The following is a 24381-nucleotide window of genomic DNA, read 5'->3' on the forward strand; positions in this document are numbered from 1 at the left end:
TCCTCAGGCGGGAGGGGGGCTCTCCCGGAAGTGGGGCTTTTCCCGCGCCGGTCTGCCCCGACGGCCGGAAGAAGGTTGTCCCGACGGCCGCCGCTCTTTCCCGCCGCCGAGCGGAGCGGTGGTGGCGGGGGGAGCAATGGAGGACTATGAGCCGGAGCTGTACGGCATCGAAGATGAGTTCGAGGCGCAGTTCGCCGACGAGTTGGAGGTCCTGGCGGAGCTGGAAGGTGGGCGGAGCGGCCGTTGCTTCCCTCGGTGCGGGCGGGACTTATTTGGAAACTCAGAGTTACGTTTATTCAATGCACCGGCTTCATGGAAAGTGTCACAGATCAGCATCGCTTATGACAGTATTTCCCAACTTTGGCAACTTGAAGATATTTGGACTTCAACTCCCAGAATTCCCCAGCCAGCGAATTAGTAGACTTGTACATTCTGCATGGGAACATTCCAAAGATCACAGAGAGGAATGTTATACTTGCCGCTCTCTATGACCCATTAAATAGGCTGTATAAAATGTAAAATTATGGTCACCCCCAAATTAAGAATTACCACTGTGGAAAGAAATGCAAAAAGATTATTTCTGCATATCTTTAATATAAATCACACCTTAAGAACTATCAAGTCGCTAGGGATTAGTACAGTATTCCACTTCTTACTGTTCAATCGTAAGAATGCAAAAATGGTAAAAATGTGTGCTTTGCTTAAAGCAAGGATCCCCAAACTTGTCATTGAGAGGCGCAAAGAGTGCCTCTCAATGGTGAGCAAGCTCTGACGGAGCAGCCTGCAGGCAAATGTCTCCTCTTCCTTGGGCCTAGATATTTGACTTAGATAATGAATAATAACAATAATGAATAATAATTTATTAGATTTATATGCCGCCCATCTCCGAGGACTCGGAGGGGCTCACAACAAATAATACATGAGATACAAATCCAATATTAAAACAATTTTAAAAACCCTTATAAAAAACAATCATACAGTCCAGACAAACCATACATAAAATGGAACAGCTTGAGGTATATCAGTTTCCCCAAGCCTGGTGACAAAGGTGGGTTTTCTGAAGTTTGCGAAAAGCAAGGAGGATGGGGGCAGTCCTAATATCCGAGGGGGAGTTGATTCCAGAGGGCTGGGGCCACCACAGAGAAGGCTCTTCCCCTGGGTCCCGCCAGACGACATAGTTTTGCCGACGGGACCCGGAGAAGGCCAACTCTGTGGGACCTAATTGGTTGCTGGGATTCGTGCGGCAGAAGACGATCCCGAAGGTATTCTGGTCCGATGCCATGTAGGGCTTTATAGGTCATTTCCAACACTTTGAATTGTGACCGGAAACTGATCGGCAGCCAGTGCAAGCCGCGGAGTGTTGACGAGACATGGGCGTATCTAGGAAAGTCCATGATTGCTCTTGCGGTCGCATTCTGCACGATCTGAAGTTACCTGGATTTGGCCCCTGGAATCTCTCCCTTCTGCCTAAACTGCAACCTGGTGAATTGATTGCTCAGCCCAGCTGGAAGGTTTGTTTTCCAGAGTCTACGGAGAGGGGCGGCATACAAATCCAATTTAAATAATAATAATAATAATGTTTTCGATCTGCCAATGGCTTCCTTGCTCTCTTGTTGCTTGCAGATCCAGCCCTCCCAGTGCGATGCAGCAGGGCCTCCAAGTCCCACAGCTGGAAGCGAACCTTTGAAGAGGCGCTCTCTGCTGGGGATCTGGTCAAGGAAAAAGATGGGCCAGACCGGGTTCCCCCCAAGAAGACGCTGGATGAAGGTAGTCCAAAATGTGAGGGACCCGAACACCCACCAACAAGCACAGAAATGGGAGAAGATGGTCTGCTCCAGAACGTTGGCACAGTTCACAGTGAGTTTTAAAGTCCATTGCGCAATAAAAATGGTGGTGTTTTGTTTTATCTGCTGATTTACAAATGATGGCTGTTGCCTTTGGAGTTTTATTAAGGAACTACAGTAACCCCTTGCTACTTCACGGTTCATCTTTCGTGGATTTGCTATTTCACGGGTTTTCAAAGGGGGCTTAAATCCATCAAATCCATTGAAAATTTTAAATCCATTAAAAATTCATAAAATTCTTCTGCAGTAGTACTGTACTCTATTAAAGAAACTGGTAGGATATCACATGTAGTTCCAGCTGAGAAACATTATAGAACGACTGTTTAATGCAAAGGGTGGGTTTTAAAAGTCCCAATATTCGTTAAATACATAAAAAAATATCTTTCCTCTACTTCATGGAAATTCGTTTTTCACGGGTGGTCTTGGAACGCATCCCCCGCGAAAAACAGATCCTTGTAAAGGCAATTTGGGGCTGAGGAAGACCCATTTACAAATAAAACAGCTGTTCCTTGTCTCTCTCTGGCATTCTGACAGCCCCGAAACCAAAGCGGCGGCGACTGGAAGTTGTGAAAAGGCTGGACTTTGGGCAGCTCAACGGAGATGTCTCTGAAGACTCCCCACCACGGGAGAGTTCAGCACCAACGCTTTCTCCAAATGACCTTTCTGAAAATCTGGATGCAAGGTTAGCCCATTAAGGCTTAACGAAACACTGTTTGAATGATACTAGATCTGGTTTGTGGTTTGAATGATACTAGATCTGGTTTGTGGTTTGAATGATACTAGATCTGGTTTATAGTTTGAATGATACTAAATCTGCCCTCCTAGGAACTATGAAAAGCTCCCCCAGTTTTCCATCATTCCAGTGGGACATTTATTTATTTATTTATATATTCATTCATTCAATCAATCAATCAATCTTCATGCCGCCCTTCGAAACATAGAAACATAGAAGTCTGACGGCAGAAAAAGACCTCATAGTCCATCTAGTCTGCCCGTATACTATTTCCTGTATTTGATCTTAGGATGGATATATGTTTATCCCAGGCATGTTTAAATTCAGTTACTGTGGAGCATGTTTAAATTCAGTTACTGTGGATTTACCAACCACGTCTGCTGGAAGTTTGTTCCAAGGATCTACTCCTCTTTCAGTCAAATAATATTTTCTCACGTTGCTTTTGATCTTTCCCCCAACTAACTTCAGATTGTGTCCCCTTGTTCTTGTGTTCACTTTCCTATTAAAAACACTTCCCTCCTGGACTTTATTTAACGCTTTAACATATTTAAATGTTTCGATCATGTCCCCCCTTTTCCTTCTGTCCTCCCTTCTCCTTAGACTCAAGGCGGCTTACAACATGTTAGCAATAGCACTTTTTAACAGAGCCAGCCTATTGCCCCCACAACCCGGGTCCTCAATTTATCCACCGCGGAAGGATGGAAGGCTGAGTCAACCTTGAGCCCGTGATGAGATTTGAACCGCTGACCTACAGATCTACAGTCAGCTTCAGTGGCCTGCAGTACATTACTCTACCTGCTGTGCCACCCCAGCTCTTATATTTGCAAGATCCAGAGGCAATCCAGACAATCAAATAGCGTAAGCCTCGGTGCCTTTTTCCATCCAAATGATGTTTTGAGATAGGACAGTGACAAGATTTCTGCTATTGATAGGCACTACTATCACAGTCAACCTTTCAGACCTCAGGGACAACTAAATTCATAATTTTAAATCCCGTGGACCATTAATATGAATCCAGGGTGCCACTCGCTGAAGTGCCTGGACTCCCAGTGATGGGATGGGGTCCTTCAGGCACTTAGCTTGGCCACCTGTTTTTGCAACTTTAAACACTCTGAGCCTTTTGGATCTGTTTCCCACAAAAAAACAAAACACCAGGAGCCCCAAAACCATTTTAGTGGTCGCCCACCACTTTGCAGTCCAGGTTTGGTAGGCCAAGGCTGAGGGAAGTCAGCGGACAGCAAGAGAAGGGCCTGGGAGCCCATTGTTTAAGGAAGAGGAGTTGTAAATAAGTTTGTGAAATGTGGTTATAAAAACGTGCGTGTTCCCTCGGGCCCAGGGCATGTAATAATAATAATAATAAAATGCCATTGTCAAAGACAACGAATTGTCATTGGCAACGAAAGTCGTGTGACACCCAGAGACCGATCCCACCATACATAAAATCAGAATAGGTAAATTTAAAAATAGAATAAATGTCCCACCCACTACAAATTCCCCACCCTGAACCACTCAACCATCTACTTGACAAACCGAGTAATATTGTCCAACAGTTCACTGATGGTGACCCTTTAGTTCGTTGTTAAGTGCGAGTATAGCTCTGGGATAAAAACTATTCAAGAAACGTGTGGTCTGAGTTCTAGTTGTTCTGTATCTTCTGCCAGAAGGCAACAATTCAAAGAGATTGTAAGCAGGATGAGAAGAGTCTTTGAGAGTGGTATGCACCTTCCTAGAACAGCGAGATGTGAAGATGTCATCCAGGGCGGGTAGCTGGAGCCCAATGATGTTCTGGGCAGTTTTAATAATTCTCTGTAGAGCTTTTTGTTCGCTACAGAGCTGCTCCCATACCAAGCTGGAATGCCGTATGTCAGGACACTCTCAATGGTGCTGCGATAGTAGGACAACAATAGATGCTGAGATAAATTTATCTTCCTGAGCATTCTCAAGAAGTACAGCCTCTTTTGTGCCTTCTTCACAAGCATATTAACATTCATAGTCCATGAGAGGTCTTCTGAGATATAATTGCCCAGAAATTTGATACTACCAACCCTCTCAAATTTCTGGGCACTTATATCTCAGAAGACCTCTCATGGACTATGAATGTTAATATGCTTGTGAAGAAGGCACAAAAGAGGCTGTACTTCCTGTGTGCTTTCCAGACAGTGGGAACTACACTGTTTCTCATCATGAACCAGATGAGTTACAGTCTGGAGGCCACTGGTTTGAGGAAGCCTGACTCTTCCCTGGGCTGCCTTTTCATGCTTGGAAATGCTTAGAACAAACCTCCAGCAGACGTGGTTGGTAAATCCACAGGAACTGGATTTAACATGCCTGGGATAAACATATATCCATCCTAAGATAAAAATACAGGAGATAGTTTAAGGGCAGACTAGATGGACCATGAGGTCTTTTTCTGCCGTCAATCTTCTATGTTTGTGTTGTGGTTAGCTCTGGCCCAGCTCCTGCCCCAAGAAATGTGCAGGTGGATGTGGGGCAGACATCCACATGCCACAGGCCTGTTTTGCTCCCGATGGAATCTGCCGATGAAGCCTCCTCTGACCAAGGCAGCACGAGTGACAGGGAAGAGGGGAGTTTGGCAGACAGCCCAGGAGGAGATCAATCATCTGTATCATCCTTGGATTCTGAACAAGAATTAATGACACATCCACGCATGCGTAGAGTGATGCATAGGAGACAACAACTGAAGGATTATTACAAGAGAAAATGAGGCCACCTGTGGTTGGGTGGGGCTCCAGTAATTAGGGCTGCTGCTATAAATAGCAGCATGTGGGTTTGGCCGTTGTGGAAGAGTATCTGATCGCAGTTCGTCAGGAATCCTGGGTTGCTGGTTTCTGGACTTTGCTTGTTGATTTGTCACGCCTTTGAAAACAAAGCAGAACAACGTGTGTGTGTCTCACTTCGTTGGAAGAAGGGGTGTGAAGTTTCTTCACAGCTGCTAGCTAAGTACTTAATGACTGCTTAAGGTTAATTGTACAGACTACCCAGTTGCTTTGGGACGAGTGTTCTTTGCAATACAAAAAGAGTGCTTAGTTTATTTTGACTTTTGGGATAAAGAACATTGTTTTGAATTTTCAAACGTGTGTGTGTGTCTGAAATTTGTACCCTTGAATTTTCGGGAGACTCATATCAGAGAGCCCGGCAGAACAGTTTCTATGCTTCAAAGCTTTGATGTTCTTCTCTCTCCCTGCTCTGTCATTGGGTAGGAATCCCAGGCCTGATGGCGCAGACCAGGGGGAAATAAGCGACATAGTCCTGCTGCGTGCCACCCCTCCTGGAAAGAAATCATCTGGAAAGATCCTCAAACGCCCCCCTATCCTGCAAGACTACATCAACGTGACCTCTACTAATGGCACGCGAGTCTTCATGGTTGTGAAGGAGGATGGCGTGGCAGCGGAGGTACGAATGGAAGGAGAGCTTTTGTGCAAACACTCTGGGGTCTTTTCCTGCCTGCCTGGAATTGGGGGGGGGGAGGTGGGGGACATCCTGCTAGGCTTGTTATGTTCATTGGAATGCTTTGTCTGGTTTTGCAGTTTGCCAGCTCCGTCAGTTGGAAGCGACAGAGATCACTTCACCTTCTGGGTGTGCCATTTGCCTACCTAAAAGAACAAGTAATGGAAGAGGTACATTTATTCTCTACTGCCCTCCTCTCTCCCAAAAGCAAAATCTTGCCTATGTTTCATCCCCCCCTGGTTCCCTCATTTTAAATATCAAAGATTATATTTTCAGGCTTTTTCAGGTTCTGGAACCTATTAGTTTCAAGCAAAAAAATACTATAACCGCGAGGCAAAGTCCAGTGTTAGAAAACTTGGAATAAAATGTTCCCTGTCAAGTGACTGTTAATCCTATTGCTATTAATCCTGCATGTCAACAGCAGCTCTAATGCCATGAGAGTCCTATGGTTCCTCTTAATTAATAGAATAGAATAGAATTTTATTGGCCAAGAGTGATTGGACACAAGGAATTTGTCTTGGTGCAGATGCTCTCAGCGTACAGCAGAACCCCGACTTACGAGACTAATTGGTTCCGGAAGGAGGCTCGTAAGTCAGAACGCTCGTATGACGAAACATTGTTTCCCATAGGAAACAATGTAAAGTCAATTAATCCGTGCAACAACAACAAAAACCGCTGCCGCCGAACGCGGAAGTTAGCGTTCGGCTTCAGGAGACAGCTGCGAAGCGGCGCGCGTGTTTTAAAAGGTTGCAGCCGGCCTGGGGGGCTTGCCAGCACCCCCCCGAGCCCCCCAGGCCGTCTGCAACCTTTTAAAACACGCGGGATACGAGCGCCAAGGAGCTGTCTCCTGAAGCCGAACGCGGAAGTTAGCGTTCGGCTTCAGGAGACAGCTCCTTGGCGCTCGTATCCCGAATGTGAGCTCGGGAGGCGAACAAAAATGTCGCTCCCCTCCCAGCTCTTATCTCGAGTAGCTCGTAAGTAGAGCTGCTCGTATGTCGAGGTTCCACTGTACATAAAAGTAAAAGATACATTTGTCAAGAATCATGTGGTACAACACTTAATGATTGCGTATTATTTATTGCGGAGAAAGAGTAAGTCCGAATCCGATCGAACACTTGTAAGGGCTTTTATTAAGACCTACAAAGTGGCACTCAAGGCGGCAAGATGCTTGGTTATGTGTTGGTTATGACCTATAAAACCCTACATGGCACCGGACCAGATTACCCCCAGGACCGCCTTCTGCCGCATGAATCCCAGCGACCGATTAGATCCCACAGAGTTGGCCTTCTCCGGGTCCCGTTGACCAAACAATGTCGTTTGGCGGGCCCCAGGGGAAGAGCCTTCTCTGTGGCGGCCCCAGCACTCTGGAATCAACTCCCCCCAGAGATTAGAACAGCCCCCACCCTCTTTGTCTTTCGCAAATTACTCAAGACCCACCTATATCGCCAGGCAGGGGGAACTGAGACACCTCCCCAAGCTTTTTTATATTTCATGTTTGGTATGTATGTGCTGTATGATTTTTTAATTGTTGAGGTTTTATATATCTTTTTCTTTTAATATTAGATTTGTTTCACTGTTATAATGTTTTTTATTATTGTTGTGAGCCGCCCCGAATCTTCGGAGAGGGGCGGTATATAAATCTAATAAATTATTATTATTATTATTATTATTATTATTATTATTATTATTATTATAATATTCTGAAAAGTACGGTATATTCAATGGACATGACATGATAGTTTTTCCCTAGAAAAAAATTGCTGTAGTGCAATTGGTGCACCCCTTTGGCCCTTAAGATCCTACAAAAACCATCCTTCTAATGGAATTCTAGAGTTCTGGGAAGCAGTTTTTAAAGAAAAACCTCTTCTAAAGACCTTTGCCATTTGTCCTGGCCTCTGGGCAGAATCCAAATGCTGGACGTTCTTGCTCTCAATCCTCTTTGCATTGATTCTTAGTTTTTTCCCCATGCAATTCATTCTTCTGCTTCTTGGCAGGCTCAGGTTGAAGTCATCCTGATTTTCATTAAACATGATTTTTCTATTACATCTGAACTGGAGGCACTTGGAACAAGCCTGGAGCCACAATTTAAATTGTCTTCATTACGGTAACCAATACAGGGTGTGTTCCAAAAGTAATGCAATTTTTTAAAATTTATTGAACAGATTTGCACAAACACTTAAAATTCTTCGAAGTACTGTCCTTGAGCCTCTACATATTTTTTCCAGCAACTCTGCCATGACCAGTACATGCCCTGGAAGGCGTCTATGGGGACCTCTCGCAAGGTCTTCGTCACGGCTGATTGGATCTCTTCTATGGACAAAAAAGCATGCCTTGCCACAACACGCTACCAGTCCATGAGTTTCTGTCCAAACACCAGGTGCCAACGCTGCCCCACACCCCCCTATAGTCCTGACATCACCCCAGCAGACTTCTTTTTGTTCCCAGCTCTGAAAGGAACCCGTTTTTCACCCATAGAAGAGATTCAATCAGCCGTGACAAAGACCTTGTGAGAGGTCCCTGAAGGTCCCTTCCGTACCGGTCATGGCAGAGTCGCTGGAAAAAATGTGTAGAGGCCCAAGGACAGTACTTTGAAGAATTTTGCTTATGCAAATCTGTTCAATAATTTTTTTTAAAAAAAATAATAATTGCATTACCTTTGGAACACACCCTATATCTTGCAATCAGATTTTACACCAGAGATATGTGGCTTCATACAAAACGTCTCCAAATGTGGTGGCCAAAAGAACACACAAATAGCTTTGGCTGCATACAAATTCAGCAACAGGATATTTGAAAACTATTATTATATTAGTCAGACGAGATCCCTCTTGGATAACCAATTCTATTCTGTGTTGAAGATGTGGCATTTCGATAACGGAGGATAAGTCTCTCAATTTCTTATTTTGTAAGTGATTGAGTTTTCATGCAGTTCTTTTATCCTCTGCGTTTCAGCGCCAAAAGCAGATCCTTGAATCTTCGGAGCAGCTGATGAAAGTTTTGAGCAGGTAAGCTTTGTATCTCCTCTTCTTTCTGGCCGCCCAGGGAATCCCTCTGCCAGGTGGAATCCTTGCTCAGGCCTTGCACAGCCTGATGCCTTCCAACTCCTGTCATTCAGAGGTGATTCGCCCCCGTTGGGGTGTATTCTGCTGAATACCCAATTCTCTCAGTGCTGTCTTATGCCTAAGGATACCTAATCATGTAGTAGGTTGCTGCCCCTCTCCGCAGACTTCGCCCCGAGTCTGCGGAGAGGGGCGGCATACAAATCCAATAAATAATAATAATAATTACTAGAGCGCTGGTGAGACCACATTTGGAATACTGTGTTCAGTTCTGGAGACCTCACCTACAAAAAGATATTGACAAAATTGAACGGGTCAAAAGATGGTCTACAAGAATGGTGGAAGGTCTTAAGCATAAAACTTATCAGGAAAGACTTAATGAACTCAATCTGTATAGTCTGGAGGACAGAAGGAAAAGGGGGGACATGATCGAAACATTTAAATATGTTAAAGGGTTAAATAAGGTTCAGGAGGGAAGTGTTTTTAATAGGAAAGTGAACACCAGAACAAGGGGACACAATCTGAAGTTAGTTGGGGGAAAGATCAAAAGCAACGTGAGAAAATATTATTTCACTGAAAGAGTAGTAGATCCTTGGAACAAACTTCCAGCAGACGTGGTTGGTAAATCCACAGTAACTGAATTTAAACATGCCTGGGATAAACATATACAGTGATCCGTCGATTTTCGCGATCTCGATCTTCGCGAAACGCTATATCACGATTTTTCCCACCCGATGACGTCACTCTCTTCCTTCCTTTCTCATCTTTCTTTCTCTCTCTCTTTCTCTATCTTGCTTCTTCCTCTCTCACACTCTCTTCCTCCCTCTCTCATCTCTTTCTTTCCTTCTCTCTCTTTCTCTATCTCTCCCCCTCTTGCTGGCGGGCGAGCGGGGGCATCAGCGAGGAGCCGGGGTTTCCCCTTTGCGTGGGCGGCGGGGAAACCCCGATCTTCGTCTGCTCGCTCGGGTTTCCCCGCCGCCCACGCAAACTCCACCATCTGCGCATGCGCGGCCATGGAAAAAGGGCACGCATGCGCAGATGGTGTTTTTACTTCCGCAACCCTACATCGCGAAAAATCGATTATCGCGAGGGGTCTTGGAACGGAACCCTCACGATAATCGAGGGATCACTGTATCCATTGTAAGATAAAATACAGGAAATAGTATAAGGGCAGACTAGATGGACCTTGAGGTCTTTTTGTGCCGTCAGTCTTCTATGTTTCTATTACTATTACCTACTCCTATTAGTCTTTTGATTTCAGGCTGATTCGTATAATACCTGGAATAAAGGAATTCTCAATGCATCTCAATCTTTTTCTTTTATGTACACTGAGAGCATTTGCACCAAGACAAATTCCTTGTGTGTCCAATCACACTTGGCCAATAAAATTCTATTCTATTCTATTCTATGTAAAACATATCCTCTTTATTTTCTCCTCTACATTTCAACACTGCACGCAGTTTTCTTTCCTCAACATTTTTATCTCAGCAATTAAGTAGATAAGCTTGGAAATAACATGAAAGACATTCCACAAGTCATTCTAAAATTTATGGCTAATTCGGGCTAGCCAGGAGTCAAAAAGAAACAATAAATCACACATCATGCTTACGTTTCGGAGTAAGTTCGGGATGCAGCCATTCTTTTTTGAAAGATTGAACAAATTCAGTGTCACTTCCGTTTCACACTCAGATGTGACATAATTCATACATTAATTACTCTCTAATATTAAAGATAAATAAGGCAATGGGTCCAGATGGCATCCACCCCAGAGTTCTTAAAGAACTCAGATCTGTCATTGCTACCCCCCTGACTGATTTGTTTAACCAATCCTTGTTAACAGGAGAAGTTCCTGAGGATTGGAGAATGGCCAGTGTTGTGCCTATTCACAAGAAGGGCAGTAGAGAAGAAGCTGGTAACTACAGGCCAGTTAGCTTGACATCAGTTGTAGTTAAAATGATGGAGACTCTACTCAAAAAGAGGATAAATCAGCACCTAAAAAACAATAACTTATTAGACCCAAATCAGCATGGCTTTACTGAAGGCAAATCATGTCAGACTAATCTCATTGATTTCTTTGACTATGTCACAAAGGTGTTGGATGAAGGTGGTGCCGTGGATATTGCCTACCTGGACTTCAGCAAAGCCTTTGATACGGTTCCACATAAAGAGCTGATAGATAAATTAGTGAAGATTGGACTTAATCCCTGGATAGTTCAATGGATTTGCAGCTGGCTGAAGCATAGACATCAGAGAGTTATTGTTAATGGCGAGTATTCTGAGCAGAGTCAGGTTACAAGCGGTGTGCCACAAGGATCTGTTCTGGGTCCTATTCTTTTTAATATATTTGTGAGTGACATAGGGGAAGGTTTGGTAGGGAAGGTTTGCCTATTTGCCGATGACTCTAAAGTGTGCAATAGGGTTGATATTCCTGGAGGCGTCTGTAATATGGTAAATGATTTAGCTTTACTAGATAAATAGTCTAAGCAATGGAAACTGCAGTTTAATGTTTCCAAATGTAAAATAATGCACTTGGGGAAAAGGAATCCTCAATCTGAGTATTGTATTGGCAGTTCAGTGTTGGCAAATACTTCAAAAGAAAAGGATTTAGGGGTAGTGATTTCTGACAGTCTCAAAATGGGTGAACAGTGCAGTCAGGCGGTAGGGAAAGCAAGTAGGATGCTTGGCTGCATAGCTAGAGGTATAACAAGCAGGAAGAGGGAGATTATGATCCCACTATATGGAATGCTGGTGAGACCACATTTGGAATACTGTGTTCAGTTCTGGAGACCTCACCTACAAAAAGATATTGACAAAATTGAACGGGTCCAAAGACGGGCTACAAGAATGGTGGAAGGTCTTAAGCATAAAACGTATCAGGAAAGACTTCATGAACTCAATCTGTATAGTCTGGAGGACAGAAGGAAAAGGGGGGACATGATCAAAACATTTAAATATATTAAAGGGTTAAATAAGGTCCAGGAGGGAAGTGTTTTTAATAGGAAAGTGAACACAAGAACAAGGGGACACAATCTGAAGTTAGTTGGGGGAAAGATCAAAAGCAACATGAGAAAATATTATTTTACTGAAAGAGTAGTAGATCCTTGGAACAAACTTCCAGCAGATGTGGTAGATAAATCCACAGTAACTGAATTTAAACATGCCTGGGATAAACATATATCCATCCTAAGATAAAACACAGGGAATAGTATAAGGGCAGACTAGATGGACCATGAGGTCTTTTTCTGCCGTCAGACTTCTATGTTTCTATGTTTCTATATCCCCACCCTCTTTCTTCCCGGCGTTTCTGCAACCTTTGAAAACGAGCGTCCCTCCATCTGTGGTCTCCCCCATTTGAGTCACTCGAACTCACCTCTATGTCATTAGCTCCGTGGTCTGCACTAACATTGTTAACTGTCGGTAGAGCAGGGAGATTTATGATCTCTAAATCCCAGTCATCCTCCGAATCTGAAACATCCTCACTCTGCAAGGGAGTACACATAACAATTACGAGTGTTCCCTCTAATTTTTTTTTGGGGGGGGGGGGCGGAAAAGTATAGTGTCTGAGAGGCAGTCCCTTCGGGACTGGGCGGCACAGAAATAATAAATAAATAAACAAATAAATAACAAACAAACAAACAAATAAAAAACCCACCCTGTTTTGCCTCAGAGAATTTCAAAATAAAATACTGTACTGTGTGTCTATAACAGTGAGCTCATAATAGGGCAACTCTATCAATATCAAAATGCCACTTAAATAGTTGAGTTAGTTTCAAACTAGATTTTGATTTTCTTTCTCTCTTCCTTACTCCCATTCTTTTTCTTTCTCTTTTCCTTCCTCTCTTTTTTCTATCTGTTTCTCTCTCTTCCTCTCTTCCTCTCTCTCTCCTTCCCTCTCACTCTTTCTCTCTCGGCTTCTGGGCAGGTTTGGAAAACTCTGAGTTGACGATGATTTTTAAGTGAGCGATTGCTCACTGCTCAGCTTAGAGGGAACTAGGATTACGACTGTCACTAATTGGTTATATCTTATGATTTATCACTTTGTTGCATGTATGTATACTGAGAGCCTATGCGCCAGAGACGAATTTCTTCTGTATCCAATCAGGCTTGGCCAATAAAGAATATTCTAGTAAAAAAAAAAATATCCAAAGTTGTTTCCAAATGGAAACAAAATTAGATATGTTCTTTTCTTCGAATAACGCAATCAATTTAATCATCTCTACTTTTGTTCCTTGCTGTGGGAAATCCCTGTTTCCCCCTTTGAAAGAAATTCAGCCTCATGACATTTTGCTAAAATTTTCCTCTAGATCAGGGGTGGGCAATTAATTTTGCCAGGGGGACGTATGAGAAATTGCTTTTAGAGGGCCGGACTAATATAATTAACTCAGTTCTACCCAATACTGTATATTATTGGGTAGAACTGAGTTAATTATGTTATAATTATGACCTATAAAGCCCTTCATGGCACTGGACCAGAGTATCTCCAGGACCGCCTTCTGCCGCACGAATCCCAGTGACCAGTCTGTGGCGGCCCCGACCCTTTGGAACCAACTCCCCCCAGATATCAGAGTTGCCCCCACCCTCCTTGCCTTTCGTAAGCTCCTTAAAACCCACCTCTGTCGTCAGGCATGGGGGAATTGAGACTTTCCCTTCCCCCTAGGCTTATAAAATTTATGCATGGTATGTCAGTATGTATGATTGGTTTCTTAAATTGGGGTTTTTGAAATTAACTTAAATATTAGATTTGTTTACATTGTATTATTATTGTTGTTAGCTGCCCCGAGTCTACGGAAAGGGGCGGCATACAAATCTGATTAATAAAAAATAAAATAAATAAATAAATTATAATTATATATTATATTATGTATTTCTCCTTCCTCCATTTCTCCTTCCTTCCTTCCTTCCTCCCTCCCTCCCTTATTTCTCCTTCCTGCTTGGACCAGCCTTTGCGGGCCAGTCACAGACAGCGGGCGAGCCCCATGCGGCCCCCGGGCCGCCACTTGCCCAGGTCCGTTCTAGGTGGAAGTTTACCAGGTTGTCTTTTTATTAGCTTTTGGGGAGATTTCTTGGACACTGCTAGAACATTCAGATGTGTGCTTCTTGCTTTAACCACAGCTGTGCATAAATCAAAACTCTCTCATAAAACTCTCCTTAATTCCTCTTCCTTATTTTTAGAAGCAGAGATTCACGAGATTTCCTTGACTTGGAAACTGCTTGGACACTTTGGGGTTAAAACCTCTGAAATCAAAAAGAATCTGCAAGATTGTCCAATCAGCTGCTGCTTGGATAATTAAGACGAACACAATATGTTATTTGTCTTAATTACACATAAAATGATCCATTATGCAAAATGAGATTGATGCCCTAATTTGAGAAGATACTTTTTTTTCTTTTCTGCATTTTATACCACCAAATTTCAAAGTTGTTTTTGATTTTTTTTAAAATTAACTGACTAGATTAAAAAAAAAATTAATAATAATTTATTACATTTGTATGCTGCCCCTCTCCAAGGACTCGCAGCAATAATAAAATACAATAAACAGTGGTACAAATCTAATATTAGTAAAAGCTAGAATTAAAACCTCTTAATATTAAAAAAACAATCGATACTACACAATCATACCGTTCTCAAGTGCTATAATCAGCAATGGGGGGTGGAAATCAGTCCCCCCATGCCTGGCGACAGAGGTGGGTCTTTAACATCTTGCGGAAGACGGGGTGTGTGAGGGCAATTCGAATCTCCGTGGGGAATTGATTCCAGAGGGACGGGGCCGCCACAGAGAAGGCTCTTCCCCTGGGTCCCGCCAGACGGCATTGTTTAGTCAACGGGACCCAGAGAAGGCCAACTGTGGGACCTAATCGGCCGCTGGGATTTGTGCGGCTCCGATGCCATGTAGGGCTTTATAGGTCATTGCCAATACTTTGAATTGTGACCAGAAACTGATCGGCAGCCAATATTATTATTATTAATCTGCAAGATTGTCCAATCAGCTGCTATGTTCTTTGTCTTAATTGGACAGAAAATGATCCATTATGCAAAATGAGATTGATGCTCTAATTTCAGAAGATAGGTTTTTTTTTCTTTTCTGTGTTTTATACCTCCAAATTTCAAAGTTGTTTTTGATTTTTTTAAGAAATTAATTGACCAGATTAAAAGTTGAGAGTTCCCTCAACTTGACACCGAACCTTTCCCAGAAGTTTCAGCCAGATTCTCCTTCTTGCAGGCTGGGGGCTGAGGACCCTGAAGAGGAAGCCCCTGGGCCCAATGGGGAAGAAGAGGGCAGGGACCGAGCAGAAGCCCCTGCCCAGCATTCTCTCTGGGTGGACCAGTTCACTCCCAGACGCTACCTGGAGTTGCTCAGCGATGATGTAAGTGGTTCCCTTCTGGGCACCCTACAGGTCAGGAAGAGGAGATTGGGTGCTCCGCCTAGCCACAGCTCGGTACTGCTCACCGTTGGCTCTGCTGCCCAGCCTGAGAGGTGCGGGCGTGTGGAGGTGTGGCGATGTTGCTTCTCTCGACATGCAACCAGGCTAGTTGGATGTGCTGCTGTTCTCCAAGATGGCAACAAGGAGAAGCATGTGCCTCCAATACACCCGGCGCGAGGCTGCCTCCCATACAGTGGCTGCTGCTGCTGCTACCTGCTGCCTCTTCCTTCCCATGCTGAAGGGCTCCCCTCTCCTCTCCCTCTCTCGCTTTGTAGCCGCCGCCTTTCCTTCGCTGTGGTGACTCCTCGGCTGCCCTACGAAGGGAGCATTTCTTATCTCTGGACACTGGCAGAGGTTTATTCCATCTCCAAGCGCCCAGAGAAAGGAAAACGCTCCGTTCGCTCTGGACTGCCAAAGCTTCCTTAAGCACCACCGAAAGGCTCCTCTGGCAGCCCAGGAAAGCCCAAGATGGCTGGGATTAAAGGCAGGAAACTGGCCGGGCCTTTGTTCCGCTCTCAAATTTCCTAGGAATTTTTTCCGGGCTCGGGTTCCTAAGTAGAAAATGGTTCTTAAGAAGAGGCAAAAAAATCTTGAACACCTGGTTCTTAGTTAGAAAAGTTCTTAATTAGAGGCGTTCTTAAGTAGAGGCACCACTGTGTTTGGGAGAGGAGTTGGAAACCTGCGGCATGCCATTTAGTGTCTCTGGACTGCCAGACGATGGGACCGTGCGGTAAGGCAGCCTTCCAGGTCACAACGTTGAGTGTCTTCTTTTTTTAAAAAAATATTTTTATTGAATTTTAAAAAAAAAAAACCAAAGACATACAACACTAAACATTTAAGGAGCTACCATTGCTCCGCTTGTCGTAGAAGTCTAACTAATACAAAAATATAAAAAAATCCTAACTGTAATCAGATCAAAGCAGAAATACCACACATGTAAGTTACATTCTTGTTAGATTTAACTCTATATTTTTAATATTAAACTTATTAATTAAATTTCTTTATATTTTAAAATATTCTATGCTTATACAAAAGAAAAAGAAAGATTATTAGTAATACTATTTACTATTTCATTCTATATTATAATTAATTATTAATACCATTTTTAAAATTCCACCAATCGTATACTTTGTCTCATATTTTATAATATTCTGTTTCAGTTTGATTATTTAAACGTTTAGTCATCATATCTAGTTCTGCACATTCTATAATTTTTTTAAATACTTCAGTATCTTTTGGTATCGTTTTTTCTTTCCATTTCTGTGCAAATACAATTCGGGCCGCAGTCAATATATGTATTATTAAATAATAAGTTTCTTTTTTATACTTTGTATTTGAAATACCCAATAAAAAGAGTTCTTCTTATAGCTGAGGCTGAGCTGCTGCTGCAGTGAGAGGCGGCTGGGGAGGGGAGGAGGGAGACTTCTTATAAAGGTGAGGACAGATCTCTCTTCAGTTGTTGGCTTTGCGATCTCTCCCCGGAGATCCCCTTCTAAAGCACAGTGGGGCCTCGGCGCTCATCCTTAATTGGCTCCAGGAGGTACGATGAGTACCAAACAGCGTTTCCCAAAAGGAAGAGCAGAGTCACACAACAGCAGTTCTAGCTGGTGCATTTTGTACCAAGCAAAAGATTTATGGGGACCAAATTTTTACATCAAAATGCTTTGAATACCGAATGTGATTAATTTCAAAGCAGGGAACCAATGTATCCAGGGGAGGAGGGAGAACCTGACTTACAGACCCAATTTCTTTGCTTGGACTGAGTTGCTTGACTTTCGGCTATTTCAGGGGCTGGATGAAGCAGGCAGAATGACAGCCGGCCTTTTCTTATTCATTCCTTCGTTCGTTCATTCATTCATTCTATTTTTTTATGCTGCCCTTCTCCTTAGACTCAGGGCGGCTTACAACATATTTTATTTATTTATTTTATTTTATTTATTTATTTTATTTTATTTATTCATTTTGTCCAATACAAATTGAAAGTTGAAGAGAATAAAAACACGTAGTAGTAAATATCAGGGAAAGGATAGAAGAAAAGATATGAGAATAAAAATACGTCAATGAAGAAGAGAGGAAAAGATACATGAATGGGAGAAAAGATATATGAAATATAGGAGAGACAATTGGACAGGGGACAGAAGGCACACTGGTGCACTTATGCTCGTCCTTTACTGACCTCTAAGGAACCTGGTGAGGTCAATCGTGGATAGTCTAAGGGTAAAGTGTTGGAGGTTAGGGTGCAATAACACTTTTTAAGAGAGCCTCCTGTCTCTTTGAATGACATCACTTTATTTATTTGTTTGTTTGTTTGTTTATTTATTTATTAGATTTGTATGCCGCCCCTCTCCGCGGACTTTTAGGTTGCATTACTGAAATAAACTTTGGCATGATATTCTGATTTTTCGAGTTTCACCTGTATAAAGGGTGAAGGACACTTTCACAAGAACCCCTCTTCCCCCGTGTCTATATCCCTCTGCCTTTGGATGCTCCAATGGGGCTCGGAGATTTGATTTACCTTTTACAGAGTTCTTGTAATGATTGTTTAAATGATACATAAGAGGAACTTCACATTATCATCAATGTTTTAAATAAATGTCAGTATGATTATTACTAAGGATGCAGGCTTTGCTTTCATCTTCAGTAAAAGTAATGTTTAAATCTTAAGTACACATTTTTAATTTCAGAAAAATCAAGCTTGATGTTTCAAATATTAAATGTTTAAGTTCTTAAGTCCTGATAATGTTTTTACTTGAGAAATTTAAAAATTGTCAAAGGATCTTACCTGATTTTTATTGAAATATTTTTTGTTCTTGCTTCCTTGACTTCTTCAGCCTCCTCTCTTCGATTTATTGGATTTGTATGCCGCCCCTCTCTGTAGACTTGGGGCGGCTAACAACAGTAATAAAAACAGCATATAAAAATCCAATATTAAAACAGTTAAACCCCTTATTATAAAACCAAACATACATACAGACATACCATGCATAAAAAATTGTAAAGGCCTAGGGGGAAAGAGTATCTCAGTTCCCCCATGCCTGGCGGCAGAGGTGGGTTTTAAGAAGCTTACAAAAGGCAAGGAGGGTGGGGGGAATTCTAATCTCTGGGGGGAGTTGGTTCCAGAGGGCCGGGGCCATCACAGAGAAGGCTCTTCCCCTGGGTCCCGCCAAGCGACATTGTTTAGTTGACGGGACCCGGAGAAGACCCACTCTGTGGGACCTAACTGGTCGTTGGGATTCGTGCAGCAGAAGGCAGTCCCTGAGATAGTCTGGTCAGGTGCCATGAAGGGCTTTATAGGTCATAACCGACACATGTCTTGGTTGGTCTCTTTGACCTCACAGGCCAAGATTGGTCTCTCTCTGATCTGTTTTTGGAGAACTGTCCGCCTGACAGAAAGATGGAGGAGTCCCATGTATTTTCAATATTTAATATTCCTTGTAGGAAGAGTAGAAAGTTTCCAGGCCACTTGCAGATCCCTAAACAAGATCTGTCACGTTCCCCTGCTTGAGTAGTTCGGCCTGGTCTGCGATGTGATTTGTGCATCCCTGGAGTATTGTCCCCTTCCTCCCTTCTGGTTTCAGTACACCAACCGCTGCCTCCTGAAGTGGCTGAAGCTGTGGGATTTGCTGGTGTTTGGGAAGGAGAAGCCCTGCCGGAAGGCCCCCCTGCCCTCCGGGGCCCACCCTCCGCCCAAGCCAACCAGGGACCAGGGAACCACCAGGTGGAAGACCAAAGCCCAGGTGACCGAGGAGGCCTTGGAGGCGGAACTGGACCAGCACAACCGGCCAAAGTTCAAGGTGAGGAGGCTGGAAAAGCAGAGCCTTTGCACTTCCGGTTAGTCGGGTCATTTCACGCTTCTCCGTTCTTGACCAGAGTCGCTGTGCTGCAAGCCGAGAGTTGCTAAGGAGCCTTGAACTCACAGGAAAAGTTAGATCTGGTTTCCACACCTAGTGGATTTCTTTCACATACACCTCAAATGGAAGCTTGCACATCCAGTGTTGCACATTATATTTATTTATTTATTTTATTTATTTATTTATTTATTGGATTTGTATGCCACCCCTCTCCCTAGACTCGGGGCGGCTAACCACAATGATAAAAACAGCATGTAACAATCCAATACTAAAACAACTAAAAACCCCTATTATAAAACCAAACATACATACAAACACACCATGCATAAATTGTAATGGCCTAGGGGGAAGGAATATCTCAACTCCCCCATGCCTGGCAGTATAAGTGAGTCTTGAGTAGTTTACAAAAGACAGGGAGGGTGGGGGCCGTTCTAACCTCCGGGGGGAGTTGGTTCCAGAGGGCCAGGGCCGCCACAGAGAATGCTCTTCCCCTGGGGCCTGTCAAACGACATTGTTTAGTCGACAGGACCCGGAGAAGGCCAACTCTGTGGGACCTTATCGGTCGCTGGGATTCGTGCAGTAGCAGGCGGTTCCGGAGGTAATCTGGTCCAATGCCATGTAGGGCTTTAAAGGTCATGACCAACACTTTGAATTGTGACCGGAAACTGATCGGCAGCCAATGCAAGCCACGGAGTGTTGAAGAAACGTGGGCGAATCTTGGAAGCCCCACGATGGCTCTCGCGGCTGCATTCTGCATGATCTGGAGTTTCCGAATACCTTTCAAAGGTAGCCCCATGTAGAGAGCGTTGCAGTAATCGAACCTCAAGGTGATGAGGGCATGAGTGACTGTGAGCAATGACTCCCGGTCCAAATAGGGCCGCAACTGGTGCACAGGCGAACCTGGGCAAACGCCCCCCTCGCCACAGCCGAAAGATGATGTGCAACACATTCTATATGGCTGCTCTTCCACTTCTATTTTCCATCTGTCTCGGGCTCCAAGCCGGGCAGAAAATATTTTCCTCCCAGCGGAGACCCTTGGGAATAATAATAATAATTTATTAGATTTGTATGCCGCCCCTCTCCAAGGACTCAGAATGGCTCACAACAAATAATGCATGAGATACAAATCCAATATTAAAAACAATTTTAAAACCCTTATAAAAAACAATCATACAGTTCAGACAAACCATACAGCTAGGGGTATGTCAGTTTCCCCAAGCCTGGTAACAAAGGTGGGGTTTCAGAAGTTTGCGAAAGGCAAGGAGGGTGGGGGCAGTCTTGATCTCCGATGGGGGAGTTGATTCCAGAAAGCCGGGGCCACCACAGAGAAGGCTCTTGTCCTGGGTCCCGCCAGCATTGTTTTTGTTGACGGGACCCAGAGAAGGCCAACTCTGTGGGACCTAATCGGTCGCTGGGATTCGTGCAGCAGAAGGCGGTCCTGAAGATATTGGCTTCTTCCCCTTCCCGGACAAGAAAAGTGGGGACTGCAGGGCTCTTAACTTTGGGGTGTCAATGAGATTTGGTACTGCGGGTGGATGCTGCTTTTCTTCTTTCTCTACCCTGACATAAGATTAAAGATTCTTCTCCTTGTTTGCCTTCTGCCACCCCATTGGGTCATCTGGAAATTTTAATACACTGATACCTCGTCTTACAAACCCCTCGTCATATGAACTTTTCGAGATATGAACCCGGGGTTTAAGATTTTTTTGCCTCTTCTTCCTGTTCTGTCAGGCTCTCTGGTAGACTTCTCCCAAAAATTCACAGGTACAAATTTCAGACACACACACATTTGAAAATTCAAAACAATGTTATTTATACTGAAAAGTCACTTAAACCAAGCTCTCTTTTGGTATAGCAAAGAGCACTCGTCTCCAAACAAACTGGTAATTGGTACAAGTCCCTTATCAGTTCTGTGATACTTAGCTTGCAGCTGGGAGGCAATTCACAGTCCTTCTTCTTTCACAAAGTGAAACACACTTTGCTCTGGTTTAGTTTCAAAGCGGGGGGAAATCAGCACACAAAAGGTCAAATGCAGCAAAGCAGGCACGAAACACAAGGATCAGATAATCCTGCACAATGGCCAAACCCACAGGCTGCTATTTATAGCAGCCTCACTAATTACCACAGCCCCACCCAACCACAGGTGGCCTCATTTTCTTTGATAATAATCTCTCAGTTGTTGTTGCCTATGCATCGCTCTCCACATGCGTGGCTGTATCATTAACTCTTGTTCTGAATCCAAGGAGGAGCTAGATAATTGATCTCCTTCTGAGCTGTCTGCCACACTCTCCTCCTCCCTGTCACTCATGTCTTCTTGGTCAGAGGAGCCTTCATCATCAGATTCCACCGGGGGCAAAACAGGCCTGCAGCATGTGGATGTCTCCCCCACATCCACAGTCCTTGGGGCAGGAGCTGGGCCAGAGCTAACCACAACAGTATTGAGGGTGGATGCTGCTTTTATTCTTTCTCTACCCTGACATAAGATTAAAGATTCTTCTCCTTGTTTGCCTTCTGCCACCCCATTGGGTCTTCTGGAAATTTTAATATTTTTTCCCCAAATGTTCCCCCTAAAAATTGATGATTGACAGTTCAGAGCACATGGTGTCAGCATTCACCCTAGTTGCAGATGTCTTTCTGCCTCTCCCGCCTTCTGACTGTCCGAGTAATGCAATTGCCCTGGGCATCGGTGGCTATGAAGGCTTCTTGATTCAACCCTTTCCCCTCCGGGCGGTTGGTTTTTTCACACCACGCAGAGCAGCATTGCCTTTCGGAGATGCTTTAACATGACCCCCAATCACTTTTGTTCTGCCTGTAGATTGCTCTCCTTTGTGGACCACCTGGCTTGGGGAAGACCACTCTGGCTCACGTCATTGCAAAGCACGCCGGATACAACGTGGTGGAAATGAATGCCAGGTAAGCCGTAGTTCCCCTTTTTTCAGGGTTAATGAAGTCAGAACAGCTGGAGAAGAAAGTGGTAAGTATTGGAACATACTTAATATACAGGTCCCAAAGTAATGCAATTATTTTTTTAAGTAATTTATTGAACAGATTTGCACAAACACTTAAAATTCTTCAAAGTCCTGTCCTTGGGCCTCTACACATTTTTTCCAGTGTCTCTGCCATAACCGGTACGCTCCCTGGAAGGCGTCTTCGGGGACCTCTCGCAAGGTCTTCGTCACGGCTGATTGGATCTCTTCTATGGATGAAAAACGGGTTCCTTTCAGGGCTGGGAACAAAAAGAAGTCTGCTGGGGCAACGTCAGGACTATAGGGGAGTGTGGGGCAGCGTTGGCACCTGGTGTTTGGCCAGGAACTCACGGACTCGTAGCATGTTGTGGCAAGACACGTTTTTCGTCCATAAAAGAGATCCAATCAGCCTTGATGAAGACCTTGCGAGAAGTCCCCAAAGACACCTTCCAGGGCGCATACCGGTCATGGCAGAGTCATTGGAAAAAATGTGTGGAGGCCCAAGGACAGTACTTTGAAGAATTTGAAGTGTTTGTGCAAATCTGTTCAATAAATTACTCTCACGAAACAGAAGGGAAGAGCTACCCAACCTGAGTTTTGAGCCGGTCCAAGCCCCGGCTGCCCTGACCCAGGACCAGGCCCGAGACGGCAGCTGGACTTCCTGCATCCTGCGCGCAGCGTCTTTGACTCCAGCTGCTGACAAGGCGCCTCCATCCTGGTCCTTCATGATGCAACCGCTGCACGAGGCCTTTTCCTGAGGTGCTGGCGGCCTCCTTCCCCGCCTTTAACCCAGAACGTTTATTCCAGTGACGACCGCAGTCCAGAAATCTTCCAGACCCAAATTGAGGCTGCCACTCAAATGAAGTCGGTGCTGGGAGCCAGTGAGAAGCCCAACTGCCTGGTCATTGACGAGATAGACGGTGCTCCAACGGTAGGCAAATCCTGGCTGGTTCATCAGTCGGTTCTTTCTGCAATTCACAGCGCTTAGACCTCAGCCCTCTCTAGGAGGTTTATTTATTTATTATTTATATATTTATTCATTCGATTTTTATGCCGCCCTTCTCCTTAGACTCAGGGCGGCTTACAACATGTTAGCAATACAGTGATCTCTTGTTTTTCGCTGGGGCCGCGTTCCAAGACCACCCGTGAAAAACGAATTTCCATGAAGTAGAGGAAATATATTTTTTTATGTATTTAACAAGTATTCGGACTTTTAAAACGCACCCTTGGCATTAAACAGCCATTCTATAATGTTTCTCAGCTGGAACTACATGTGATATCCTACCAGTTTCTTTAATAGAGTACAGTAGCCCTGTAGAAGAATTTTATGAATTTTTAATGGATTTAAAAATTTTAATAGATTTAAGCCCTCTTTGAAAACCCATGAAGTAGCGAATCCGCGAAAGATGAACCGTGCTGTAGCAAAGGATTACTGTAGCACTTTTTAAAAGAATCAGCATATTGCCTCCAACAATCCGGGTCCTCATTTTACCCACCTTGGAAGGATGGAAGGCTGAGTCAATCTTGAGCCGGTGATGAGATTTGAACCGCTGACCTACAGATCTACAGTCAGCTTCAGTGGCCTGCCGTGCTGCACTCTACCTGCTGTGCCACCCCAGCTCCTATGGTTTGCAGAGTCCTGCCTGCAACAGTCCGGGTCCTCATTTTACTGACCTCGGAAGGACGGAAGGCTGAGTCAGCCCTGATGGTGATTTTATGGGTAGGAACGATGGAGGATGAAATGAACGACGGCGGATGAAACGCTTGCTACATGGGGCTACCTTTGAATAGTGTTTGGAAACTTCAGATCGTGCAGAACGCAGCCGCGAGAGCTATTGTAGGGCTACCTAGATTTGCCCACATCTCTCCAACACTCCGCGGCCTGCATTGGCTCCCGATCAGTTTCCAGTCACAATTTAAAGTGTTGGTAATGACCTATGAAACCCTACATGGCATCGGACCAGAATACCTCCAGAACCGTCTTCTGCCGCACGAATGCCAGCGACCAATTAGGTCCCATAGGTTGGCCTTCTCCGG

General features: G+C 44.1%; 1 protein-coding gene across 1 annotated transcript in view; it reads left to right on the top strand.

Annotated features, from left to right (window-relative positions):
• Positions 1 to 11: 11 nt before the first annotated feature.
• Positions 12 to 24381, top strand: part of CHTF18 (chromosome transmission fidelity factor 18) — a 45957-nt gene continuing 21587 nt past the window's right edge. Inside the window, exons 1-10 of the mRNA XM_070760923.1 lie at positions 12 to 227; positions 1624 to 1857; positions 2379 to 2526; positions 5799 to 5991; positions 6126 to 6215; positions 8998 to 9050; positions 15326 to 15470; positions 19106 to 19321; positions 22194 to 22291; positions 23152 to 23275. Of these exons, the coding sequence (XP_070617024.1) occupies positions 137 to 227; positions 1624 to 1857; positions 2379 to 2526; positions 5799 to 5991; positions 6126 to 6215; positions 8998 to 9050; positions 15326 to 15470; positions 19106 to 19321; positions 22194 to 22291; positions 23152 to 23275 (1392 nt within the window). The 5' untranslated portion in view covers positions 12 to 136. The remainder of the gene's footprint in view (positions 228 to 1623; positions 1858 to 2378; positions 2527 to 5798; positions 5992 to 6125; positions 6216 to 8997; positions 9051 to 15325; positions 15471 to 19105; positions 19322 to 22193; positions 22292 to 23151; positions 23276 to 24381) is intronic.

The sequence above is a fragment of the Erythrolamprus reginae genome, chromosome 9 (genome assembly GCF_031021105.1).
Source record: "Erythrolamprus reginae isolate rEryReg1 chromosome 9, rEryReg1.hap1, whole genome shotgun sequence".
Taxonomy (NCBI): Eukaryota; Metazoa; Chordata; class Lepidosauria; order Squamata; family Dipsadidae; genus Erythrolamprus; species Erythrolamprus reginae.